General features: G+C 41.4%; 1 protein-coding gene across 1 annotated transcript in view; it reads right to left on the reverse strand.

Annotated features, from left to right (window-relative positions):
• Positions 1-6,369, reverse strand: part of Plaa (phospholipase A2 activating protein) — a 34,431-nt gene extending 28,062 nt beyond the window's left edge. The window contains exon 1 of the mRNA XM_059254530.1: positions 6,121-6,369. Coding sequence (XP_059110513.1) covers positions 6,121-6,269 — 149 coding nt within the window. The 5' untranslated portion in view covers positions 6,270-6,369. The remainder of the gene's footprint in view (positions 1-6,120) is intronic.
• Positions 6,370-13,158: the final 6,789 nt, after the last annotated feature.

Consider the following 13,158-nt stretch of genomic DNA (forward strand, 5'->3'; position numbering starts at 1 on the left):
AAAACAAAACAAAAAATCATATTCAGCCAGGTGGTGGTGGTGGTGGCGGCGGCGGCGGCGGCGGCGGCGGCGGCGGTGGCGGCGGCGGCGGCGGTGGCGGCAGCGCACGCCTTTAATCCCAGCACTCGGGAGGCAGAGCCAGGTGGATCTCTGTGAGTTTGAGGCTAGCTTGGTCTACAGAGCAAGATCCAGGACAGGCACCAAAACTAAACAGAAAAACCCTGTCTCAAAAAACCAAAATCATATTCAGCTGGGCAGTGGTAGCTCATACCTTTAATCCCAGAACTCAGGAGGCAGAGCCAGGAGGATCTCTGCGAGTTTGAGTCCAGCCTGGTCTACAGGGCAAGATCCAGGACAGGCACCAAAACTACACAGAGAAACCCTGTCTCAAAAAAACAAAAAACAAACAAACAAAAAAAAGCAAGCAAGAAAGAAACCATATTCATAAAGTACTTTATGATAGCTAAACCATGGGAGCAACCCAATGCCTACCATGGATGAATTGGTAAGGAAAATACTACTCAAAACCAGAATTTTATTCAGCCTTAAAAGAGAATTTTATGTCACTTTAAATGTCAATAGACTAAGTAAGTGCTCCCCCCCCCAAAAAAAAGGCACATTGGCAGAATGCCTAAAAACATGATCTAAGTAAGTACTGTCTACATACAAGTCTTACTTGTATGTAGAAACTGACACATGTTACAATATGGACAACCTTTGAAGACATTATGCTAAATGAAAATGGCCAGTTATAAAATGATGAACACTGAGAGTCCATTTATATGAAGTACAAGTTACCTAAAATTCAAAATTGTGCAGATATAAAGTAGATGCTGGTTGCCAGTAGCTAAGAGGAAGAAGGGGAATTACTACTTTAATGGGTATATAGTTTCAGTTTTACAATACGAAACTATGAAGAGGGGACAGTGCTGAAGGTGGTACAACACTAGGCATGTAGTAAATACTTCCAAACTATACGCCTAAAACAGTTAAGAGGGTCAATTTTGTCGTATTTTACTGTATTAACAACTGGGCCGGGAGACTGAAGGCTTAACAGCACATGCCACACAAGCACAAGGGCTTGAGTTTGGATCGCCCGTACTCACATAAACAGCCAGGCGTATCTGTGAGCACCTGTAACATCAGTGCTGCCCAGAAGGGAGGGGCCACAGACAAAGGGTCCCTGGAGCTTGACTGCCAGCCGGCCTAGTTGATTAAAAAAAGGTATGCTCCAAGTTCAGATAGATAACTTATCTCAAAAGTAAGGCAGAGAGCCATAGAATAGGACATTCTTGTCCTCCTTGAGTGTCTGTACAAGCATGTGAGCAAACATACAGTGATGTTTGAGTTAAGAATGGTTTCCTCACATAGTTTAATGTTTGGTCCCCAGTTAGTAGAACTATTTGGGAAGGATTAAGAGGTGTGGCCTTGTTGGAATAGGCGTGGTCTTGTTGGAGGAGCTATGTCATTGAGGGTGGGCTTGGAAGTTTCAAAAGCCCAAGCCTGGCCTAGTCTTGCTTTCTCTGCCTACAACTTGCAGATCAGACATGAGCTCTGAGCTACTGCTCCAGTGCCATACCTACCTGCCTGCAGCTGTGCTCCCCACCATAATGTTCATGGACTATCCCTCTGAAACTGTAAGGAAGCCTCCTAACTAAATGCTTTATTTTATAAGTTGCTTTGATCACAGCAATAAAACAGTAACTAAAACACATACCCCTTCCCCCCACCTTTTTAAAAATTAGAGCAGGGTGTGTAGGATGTTTGGAGGCTAAGGCAGTAGGATCAAGGGTTCAAGGCCAGCCTGGGCTATAGAGCAAGAAAAAGAGAGGGCCAAGGGAGTTATCTGTTCAGTGTATCTCTCAAAATAGCAACAAAGAAGCCAGACCTTTGTAAGAAAGATTAGTTGTCAGTCTTTAGAATCAGTCAGAAACTGCACCATAGAAAAAAAATTCTTCAAAGGCTATTTGGTAGTAGCTAATTTTAGTTTACTACTTTAATGAGTTTTTGAAAGTGTGATTTTAAATAATTTTATTAATAAGCTCGAAGAAAGTTAAAAGATAAAACATGTTTTTAAATGTTTCTGAGGTGGCAGAGATGGTTCAAAAAACAACTAAGAATCTGTGTTTGTTTTTGAAGCAGTCTTGTAACAGTACAAGCTTAGCTCAAACTCACGATTCTCTGTGGTCATTCAACATTACACTCAGCATAAAATCTACATTATGTAAAACTATGTATATACCTTAGCAGTTCCCAACATAGATGTTTGTTTGGGACATTTATAGTGATCTAGGAGGATCTTAGTTCCAGAATTTGGTCTCATTTTCTTTTTTCTATTTCCCCTAATTCCTACCACAATATTTTACATAGTTAAACATCAAATCAAATCAGTGATTCTCAACCTGTGGGTTGTGGCCTCACAGGGATCCTGCATATTGTATATTTACATTACAATTCATAATAGTAGCAAAATTAAAGCTATGAAGTATTAATAAAGTAACTTTATGGTTGCGGGGGGGGGGGGGGGCTGTCACCACAACATGAGGAACTGTATTAAGGGTCGCAGCATTAGGAAGGTTAAGAACCACTGCATTAAGTACTTCTTAAATCAATGCAACCAATACTTAAAAGCATTAGTGGGGGAGAGAGAGGCAGAGCAGGGAGACAGTGGCCCTCTTGTGTCCTAGAAAATCTGAAACTTTTGCTTTAGAAAAAAGTCTTGGGGAGGGGAGGACACAGAGCAGCACAGGTACACAAGAGCCATTGAGCCTTGGAGTGTAAGGAACACGTACAATCCTATCACAGCCCAAGATCACAAAAAAACAAAACACCAGAGGCCAGGCCAGTATCCTGTTGGCAGATGAGCAAAATAAAACAGCTCCCCAGACAGTGCTACTTTGGTAAAGGTTTCAGCCAGCAAGCCCCACCCAGGAGCATAGCCTCCCAGAAGCTTTTTAGATCTGAGCACATAAGGAATAACAGATATCCAGGGGAAACCTCCAGCATAAAACACAACGACCAAATCAAGCAGCGAAGTGGGAAAACAAAATAATCTAGAGGAAGAAGACCACCAAGGAGACCATAACTTAAAAATTAAAAAACAATCATCATTCCATCCATAGAGACATGGGAAGGTACTGCAATCAGGACAGAAGTTCCTCAGATCAACCCACAAGAAAGCAGCCTGAGAGAAAAGAGATGGAGAAAACAAGCTCAACATCTGAATAAGAAGTTCCTAAGAAAGAAGACAGAAAAGAAATGGAGAAAGAAACCAACAGATTAATTTGAGAAGTTTTAAGCAGAGGTTATCATAGTTAAAGAGCCAAAATGGTCCAGGGAAATGGATGAAAACAGAAACTAATAGATAATACCTTAAAAAAATACATAAATATTGCAACACTGCATTTTTTTCCATTGACATAGAAATAGAACACAAAATGAGCAGTTAGATAAAAATGTTGCTTCTGAGGAAAGAAAATCTGGGTTGGCATTGAAATGGAACTGGCTTTACTAAGCCCACACAACTGTCTTGATTTAGGATCCAAGGTGCTCAGGGACGAGACGGAGAAGTTACTTTTGTCTTAGCATGGTCAAGAAAAATAAAATCCAAGGTCTTAAATTTTAAATTATATCTTTAAGTATGGGTAGATTTCAAAAGGCCAGTCACTATAAAGACAAGGATGCTGAAGCGTACCTCATCTCTCCCACTCTAGAAGTTTGTGACAGACTTGTGGAATCCAACTTAGCGTGATGCTTAAAGAGTTCTGCAGCAGTGTGGAACCACGGCATGCTGGCTGGCCCAGTTCAGTCCACAACCATAAGACAATGTTTCTTATGTTGAGCCTAGACCTTCTGGGTTTTCAATGGACTTTGGCTAAAACCTAGGTGTTTAATCCACCCTACCTACAATCAGCTATTTCTACCTCTTAAATTCTCCCATCATTCTCAGTTTATCGCTTCACTTACTACTATGATCCTGGATTACATCGACAATGGATATGCAAAAATAAATTTCATTACTACTTGACTCCCAATATGGTACAGCCAGCCCTTCATTAACTCAATTAATGCACCATGAAGTAAAAACTTTCAGTATGCCAGCTACAGACTCCTTTTAGATCGTGAAAACTTGCTCAGATGCAGAGGCTAGTCACCGAGTGACTGAGACACTGACCTGAACAGCTAGGAATGAAAACAGTCTTAGCTGCAAAATGTAAGCTTTTGATCACTGTTAGTTGAATAATATGTAAGCAAAATTTGAAGAACAAAAACAAATGAGAAGAACCAGTTTTCAAATAGAAGATCATTTCAGTCTAAAGATCCCAGATAAAAACAATTACTCCAGTTACTCCACTGCTGTCAATACAGCAGCCTTACAGAGGGTACAGTTTAATGACAGGATTCAACTACTAAAACAGGTATCCTTTAGAATAGATACTCCTTACTGCAATGTTTTTGTCCTTTTAGATATATGCTTCTACTGGATTTAATCTTACTTATTTGTTGGGCCAATATTGAATTCAGGGTCTCAGATAGGCTAAGCAGGAAGCTACACCATATCCCAATATTTTTGAAGTTTATTAAATGAGCTTGTTTGAGAATACCATTTTAAAGGTACAAATTTCATCAATAATTATACTCAAATACATCAGAGGTTGCCTATTAGTTTTACCGAGTGGTTTGGAGTGTCATACACTCTTAATAGTTGGAAGAGATGATCAGAGGTCATCTTATCCAATTCAACACAGCAGTCTGCCCTATAATATTCCTACTCTATTGCACCATCACCCATTGGCTCCGCTACATAAGCCAACAAACAGAGCTACTTCCATACTTTGCCTTTAGATTATTTTCTATCTGTGGCAAGCAGAAACTTAACAAACACATCAAATCAAACCGCTCTCTGTTAGAAACTGAATGTTCTTACACATAAACCCCACAACAAGGTTCCCTGCTAGCCTTTAAGACCTGCCTTCACATCAGTTTATCTCCTGCCACCCTGGAACCTTCCTTTCTCAATCCAGGACCTCAGTTTTTTGTTATGCTAGCTGCCTAGCCTATATAGTGCCCTTCCAACCTCAGCTTTACCACTTCAAAGTCGGCCCATTCCACTTTCCAAGGATTAACTCAATCGATCTCCTAAGAGATGTACACACACACACACACACACACGCACGGAACATTAAAAAAAAAAAAAAAAAGGCTTCCCTTTTTAATGTCTCTCCCACCTAACTCTGGATATGTGCATTCCCTTGCTTCTTGGCCCATAGTCTCCCAAGAGATTATAAAAAAGTTCAGTAAACAGAACCTGCCAGCCTGTCAGTGATGTCAATTCTCTCCAGGATAGAAAATAAACGATACTCATCACTTAAGCTCAATTTTTCTTTCTGAAAACTGAAATCCGTTTACTCAGTCTTAAATTTCTTGACTAATCAGTGCTTAAACGTAACCTTTGATATTGATTTGGCCTGGATTTTAACTTTTGGTTAACTTTGGTGGGGGGAGGGCTTGCAGGTAGAACTTAAGGTAATATGATAATTGTTTTCCTCAAGAAGTAGCACGTTCCTACACAACAATTAACATTTGAGGGGGTTCATCCTCTCCTCCCCTATAACCTTGACAAGCAGGAGGGGAATCCACGCGTAACTCTCTGCAAGGCAATTATTGAGAACTACAGTCTGCAAATATTAAAAGTGAGAGAAGACTACAGAGCAATTCCTGAGAGCGGAGCGAGAGGCAAGCCAGATGCTTTCAAATTACCGAAACTGGGAGGGTTCACAGAAGCAAAAAATACCGAAGTCTACGAGAAACCTAAGAGACTATCGGCCAAAGCTGAAGCCCCTAAAGGTGTTTTAAGATGCTCGTCCAAGGTCAAGCCACCCGTTAGTGGTCAAGTTAGGACAGGCAGCCAGGTCCTCCAATCCCACACCTATTCCCCGAAATCTAGTCGGTTTCGCAGACCGGGCGCCGGGAGTGCAAAGCTCGGGAATCCGCAGGGAGGCGGGAGCAGTGCAGACACTAGGAAGAGGGAGAGGTACGCTGCAGTGAAGGAGGATCATCCTTCCCACGTGTCTGGAAGCCTGAGATCCACCGCGGGCGGCAGGACTTGCAAGCGCTCACCTGTCTGGGGCCCAGAGGCGGGTGGTGCGATCCCGGGACACAGACACAAAGGCCCCCGGCGGGTAGAGGCAGCACACCAGGCCCCTCACGTCCAGCTCGTGGCCCGGGAGCGAGCAGCTCAGCCGGTATCTAGCTGCGCCGCTCGCCATGGCCAGCGTGGGTCCGGAGCCCGGCTCCCGGGCACAGCGCGAGACTCGTCCACAGGCCCGAGCCGGCGTGCGCCAGGCTGCGGCCCGAGACCCGCCTGCAGGTGAGGGGCGCGAGAGACCGGAAGAACCCGTCAGCCGGTGCGGAAGAACTGCGGGGGAAGGGGCGCGCCGATCGGACTGAGTGACACAGCAACCCTAACATGCACACCGGAATTCATCATCCGCCGCAGCCCGCGGTGACGCAGAGTGTGTGCGTCGTGCGGCTGGGGCGTCGCGCGCGGAGGCTCTGTCTCCTTCTGCGCCCTAGATCGCAGGCCGGGGAAGGAACGGTGAGACTCGGACATTCTGCCTAGGCGCCGAAGGTCCAGGTCCTGTTAGAACCTGGTCCATTTCAGTGAACAACCGAGGATTTGTAGTAGTAGAAGGGGGCAAGCCGGAACTACAAATCCCACAATGCCACGCGTCCTGGGCGCCTCGCCGGTGCGCTGAATTGGGAAGTTTTAACTCTAGGTGTTTTAAATCTAGGACTCCTCTGAATGGTAGAGTGAAATCGCTTCTTTACCTTGCGTCACGATTTGATTACCCAGGTTCTGCATCCCTCTGGAGAGTCTCTCGGGATTTACATAAATTAATTGTTTTTTATTTAAAATGACAGAATCTGAAGCCAAGTGGGAACTTTAGTCACTTGCCTTCACTTCAAGCTACCCCTATGTTCTTACCCATACTATCAGATTTTGCAAGTAAATACGATGGTTCAAATCCATTATTCCCAAACGTGACCACTGTTTGTCTGAGCTTTGGCTCAGTAAATCTAGATAGGGCAGAGAATTCCTTTAATTAATAATTTATAAGGTCTCATAGTAGCTCTCTCTGTCTGGCCTCAAACTCTTGGTTCTCGTGCTCCAATCTCTGAGTGCTGAAATTACAGGTAAAAAAAATATATATATTTTAGCCAAACCTCCATGGTGCTGCTGGGTGTCTCTACGTTGCACTGAGAGTGTTAGTCTACATTGTAAAGTTTGCCTTCTGTATTATTATCTGGCATCGACCATACCGCAGACTTTTGTTAAGTGCATTTTTCTCTACTCGCTCTTCTTAGAACTCTCGTTCTAGGCTTTTGTGTCACTATTCCTTTGTGTTTCTCAGATTTAAGCCTTGAAATGTGGACATTTTAAAACTTCTGCTGCTGCTATACTCACCTGATAATCCTTCCTCAAATTATAGTCTCAATCTTTCAATATTTCTAGCTCCCTATTAGAAATTTCTGCCTAGCGGCTTAAATTATTTTAACATTCTCTAGTTTTCTACCTCTTCTCTCCAGCCAGTTGTACACATCAAAGTAAGATTCTTTTTCTAAACTCTAGATCTAAGTATTATTCTCTTTGTTCAGTAACCCCAATAGCTTTCCATTCTTAAGAGTACAACGTTATACAAGGCCTTTTACATTTCTCTAACTTATTTACTGAAGTCATTTCCCTTAGGGATGTGTCTGCCTCAGCCATGTTGGATTTCTCAGCTTTCCTGAACAAACCACAGTGTTGAAGTTGATACTTCTGTGTTCTTAAAACAAACAAGTAAACCCTAATGTCAGGGGAGGCTGAAGGAGGAGGATCACGTGTAGTTTTGGTGCCTGACACTGGCCTCGAACTCATAGGGATCCATCTGGTTCTGCCTCCCGAGTGCTGGGATTAAAGGAATGCGCCACTGCCACCCAGTCAAGAAGTTCCTATCTTAAGAACACATACAAGCCGGGTGGTGGTGGCACATCCTTTTTGTTCAGGAGACAGAGTGAAAACCTGCTAGATCAGAGAAGCTGAGGAGCAACCAGCTGACCTTCCTTTTTTGCTGGAGACTCAGCAAAAGAATCGTCTCTCCACTCATCCCAAACCAAAAAGACTGCAAATCTCTAAGTCCCTCCCTACTCATTCCTGTGCATCTCTCCTTCCGTATTTCTGAGTCCTCCATACTCTGGCTAATTTTTGTCAACTAGTCGCTGGCTCTGCCCCCAGTCAAAGGTTAATTTTATTAACACAGTCTTGGAGTTTCACAGTATGAATAAATATCCCACAACAAACAGATTCTCAATGGAAATTTTCCCACTATAATATATCACCTAAAAACAAGTTGTATATAGTTTCTCATTTAGTCCTCACAGTAATCCTACCAAGTAGGAAATATAATCTCCATCTCACAGATATAGAACTTGTATTGGCTGAAAGCAAAACAAAACAAAAAACCCCAAAGAACAAAACCCAAAAGTGGCCATTAGGCTAAGATGGCTCTAGCTCTGGAGCCCAACTCAACGGTACCCAGAAATTAACTAATCAAAGTCAGAAATGGGGGTCTGGAGAGATGGCTCAGTGGTTAAGAGCACTGGCTTCCAGAGGACCTGGGTTCAGGTCAGAGCACTCATATCATGGCTCACACGCATCTGTAACTCTGGAGATCCAATACCCTCTTCTGCCCTCTCCATGATACATACAAATATGATATATGATACATATAAATACGTGTAGGCACTCATACACATAAAAATAAATGAATCTTTTAAGTTTTAAATTATTTTTATGTATTTATATGAATGTTTTGCCTGCATGTATGTGCACCACTTGCAAGATGGGTATCTGTGGAGGACAGAGAAAGATGTCAGATAACCTGGAACTGGAGTTGAGCCACCATACGGGTTCTGGGAGTCGAATCTGGGTCATCTGAAAAAGCAGCCAGAGCAAGAGCCAACCCCAATAAATAGAACTTTAAAGAATATAAAAAGTGGCCAAACCTTCCTCTGGGACTTTGCACTTTAAAGAGTCAAAAGCATGTTCTTAGTCTTGCTCCTAGAACATATGATGAAAATTTTCCCCTCATGGTTCCTAGATAGAGCCCAAACTATTGGAACTCCCGGGCTCAAAATTGCACTATTAATTAGGTTTCAGTAGCATGGGAGTGTGAAGCAGTTTTCATTGATTTTGTTATTTAATTAACAGCTGAAATATTTTAAAGTCACATATTGAGAATATAACAGTTGACTGAGCTTAAATCCTGTGAACAGTAAGAATGAATTATTGGGGCTTTTTTTCAAATTATAACATTTTATGTTAAGGACTCAAAGGTTTAAAAACTAGTGATTTCTTCTAACTGTCCACTTTCCTAAACTCTCTTTCTCTCATGCCAGAAGGCATGTAGAAGAAATATCCACAATACCAATAGTTCTCTCAAAGACAATAGATGAGAGAATTGAACATCCATAATAGCCATTTAAGATTGTACAAACTGGGCTAGTGGTATAGCTCAGTAGTAGAGTGTTTTCATCAGATTTATGGGACCCCAAGTTTGATCTTCAGATATGGCAATAAAGGAAGCAAGGGAATGAACAGGACGAGGCAGGGCAGGGTATAGTGTCACAGACCTTTATCCCATCACTCAGGAGGCAGAGGGAGGTGAATCTCTTGAGTTTGAGACCCGTCTGGTCTACATAGTGAGACCTAGTCTCAAAAAATAAAAATAGAGATCCAGGCTTAGTGACATACACTTTTTTCTTTTTCCCGAGTCATGGTTTCTCTGTGTACCCCTAACTGTCCTGGAATTCATTTTGTAGAATAGGCTGGCCTCACACTCGCAGAGATTTGCCTGCCTCTGCCTCCTGAGTTCTGGGATTAAAGGCATGTGTCACTACACCTAGCTTGGTGGTATATATTTGTAGTCCCGGTACTTGGGAGGCAGAGACAGGTGGATCTCTGAGTTTGAGACCAGCATGGTCTACAGAGAAAGTTCCAGGACAGCCAGGACCGCACAGAGAAACCTTGTCTCAAACAAAACAAAACAAAATACCCTAAATAAATAAAAATAGACATAAATTACATATTACAGTTTTTGTTCTCAGTATGATGCTTTCAGTATGACTTGTTTTTTTTTTGTTTGTTTGTTTGATTGTTTTAAAAGTCTAAATTCAGCTGGACATGATGGTGTACACCTTTAATCTGAGGACTCAGGAGGCAGAGCCAGGTGAATTTCTGAGTTTAAGGCCAGATTGGTCTACATAGGGAGTTCCAGGACATCCAGAGCTACATAGAGATACTTTGTCTCAAAATCCATTATAGAAAAACTAATGTAAAAGATAAGGAAATAAAGTTGGGGTCAGTATGGCCCAAGGTTGGTAACTTGGGACAAATTTTGCCAATCTGAAAACAAAGGAATCTTAACAATTACTAATAGCATTTAGTGTGCCTGTATATGTGTATAAAATTGTGGCAATAGAATGTAAGTATGTAGGGACTATGGCCTCTTCTCTATTTGCTGCCATAAACTGATAAAAACATTAAATATGAGAAGTATTGAGTTGCATACGTAAAAGCAATCACATAGTGTAAATCTCATGACCCCTAAATGATTCAGGAGTGTCTGATGTTTTGACATTGCTGTATGACATTGTCATCTTCAAATGTATTGGAACACATTCATAGTTATCCTGTGGCCATTGGACACATGTTGGTCATGCATGATAGATGTTGATATACCTCATGTCTATAAGTGTATTGAGTTTTTTATTTATCATTCTAGGAATCCAGGGTTCACATGAGCACATTAAGCACATACTAAACTGTATTCCCAACCCCTTTCATGTCTAAAGGGAAAGGAAATAGGATTTATGGAAAATATTAAGTGACTATAAGTAGTTTTTGTAAAAAGTCAATAAGTTTGGAAAACATACAATGTCTGGGACAAAGTCTGTCTGACTCAAAGAACAATCATTACTTTGTGAATGATTCTCTAAGGGATAGTGGTATGTGACACCAGACTATCCAGCTGAGTTGACAGACTTCAGACTTTGTTTCTGCTGCATGCGTTTAGTCTTTTCTGGTTAATGATATTTCAGTCCAAAGACTCTGGCTTTGTGTTCCTCTTGGCTGCTCTGGTCAGGTGGAAAGGTAACCTTGCTGAAAGTTTCTCCCTGCATTGGGAGAGAGGGAAAGCAAAGGAAAGCCGGAAGGACAAACTGCTGACTTATAAAATGGAGTCACTTACCACAGGATCCAGCCTGAAAGCTACTGTTTTGTATGATGTGGAGTAACATAAGCCGGGTACATCCTGAACTCTATACAGCTTATAAATTGTGTTGTACTTACCAGCAATGTAGACTATTAAAGTACTTTCAAAGCAAATACAATTCAATGCATTCTTTTACATAGTGTTACATTAGACAATAGCTGTTTTCAAGCCTTTGGTGTTCAGAACAAAGATACTGTCCTGAAGCTGACAGCTTTTTTTTCCTTGCTAAACATTGAGGAACTCATATCTTTTCAGATGCTTTGGAAACATTGTTCAGATAATTACTTAATTCATTTAACAAATGTGAAAATTAATCATGGTCTTTATTTTCTTTGACATTAAAATGTAATAATAATACATTGTTTGAACAAAAATTAAAAAAACTTTGAAAAGATAGTGTACAAATTTTCAAGTCTTAGCCACGCAGTTTTCTTCTCTGGAGGCAACAATTGTCATTGCTTTCTTGTATACTTTCCAAAGATTGTTTATGTAGATGTTAGAATGTGTTAGCTGTGAATACTTATTCACCTTGATTTAACCATATATCCTGAATAATTTTTCATATTGTCAGGGAAGAACCTTTCATCTACCTCATCACGTTACAGAAATAAAATAACTAAGAAAATACAGATAAAAAGGATGAGAAAATAGATGTCATTTTTTATACAAATTGAGCTAACAAAAGAAACAGCTGTTTCATCAAATGGTTAAAAGCTTGTAGGTCCAACTTAGTAAAGAAAAATAGGTGTGTGATGTTAAAATATTTCCCAATGAGTAACACACTTTGATTCTTTAGAAAATACAAGTGGGTATTGTGGAGAACAGATTAGGGAGTGTGCTAGTGTTCCCCTATAGAGGTGTGCCTTTGTAGTTTCTGCAAGGTAACAGTTCAAGGACCTAGGAGACTTCATTTCCTCTCTTTTTCCACTGTGATGTTTTCATATAGGGAAGCTCTAAAAAATCCATTCCCCTTTTTTTTTTTTTTTTTTTGGTTTATCGAGACAGGGTTTCTCTGTGTAGCTTTGCGCCTTTCCTGGGACTCACTTGGTAGCCCAGGCTGGCCTCAAACTCACAGAGATCTGCCTGGCTCTGCCTCCCTAGTGCTGGGATTAAAGGTGTGCGCCACCACCGCCCGGCTCCATTCCCTTTTCATCTGGTGAATCTCACATGTCGGCGGCCTAATTTCATCTCTGCTAACTCCAGGCTTCTAAGTTTATCCCCACAACATCAATACTCAAGGGTATATTCACAGCTCAGGGATAATCATTTTAATGGTCAAATTGTATATACTTTATGATAATGCCTTGTTGAGGACACAGATCACTAGAGAAATCAAGAATGTTAATTAGGCAGGGTTGTCTCCTCAAAGGAGGAAATACCTGCTTTTCACCTAGAAGGCAAGGAGTGGATATTGTTAATGACCTGGTGACCTGTGCTATCTGTTGAGCCAGATCTTACCCAAAGCCCCCAGAATGTTTATCCCAGACTCTCCCTCCCTAGACCTTTATCTTTAGCTCTCAGTTAAAGAACCTATCCTTAGGGGAGATGTCACATGTACCTTATAGCCGATCTCTGTCAGAGACCACACAGATTCTAGGCCTTTAAGCTATAGAACCTATCTTCTTGGCAACATGTATTCTATAAAAGAGTTTCTATGTAATCACACAATAAGCTTTATTGTACACCTGGGATTGGAAATGATTGTTGCCTGGAAGCTTTTTTCCAAAGCGTACTATGTTTAAATATGCTTCCATTACAATATGCTTCCATTACAATATACCACCTGGCAGCAGACTCTCTAGAAGTTCAATCCAGCCTGACTAAGTCAAGCTGAACTGAGTTT

This window comes from Peromyscus eremicus, chromosome 2, assembly GCF_949786415.1.
Source record: "Peromyscus eremicus chromosome 2, PerEre_H2_v1, whole genome shotgun sequence".
NCBI lineage: Eukaryota > Metazoa > Chordata > Mammalia > Rodentia > Cricetidae > Peromyscus > Peromyscus eremicus.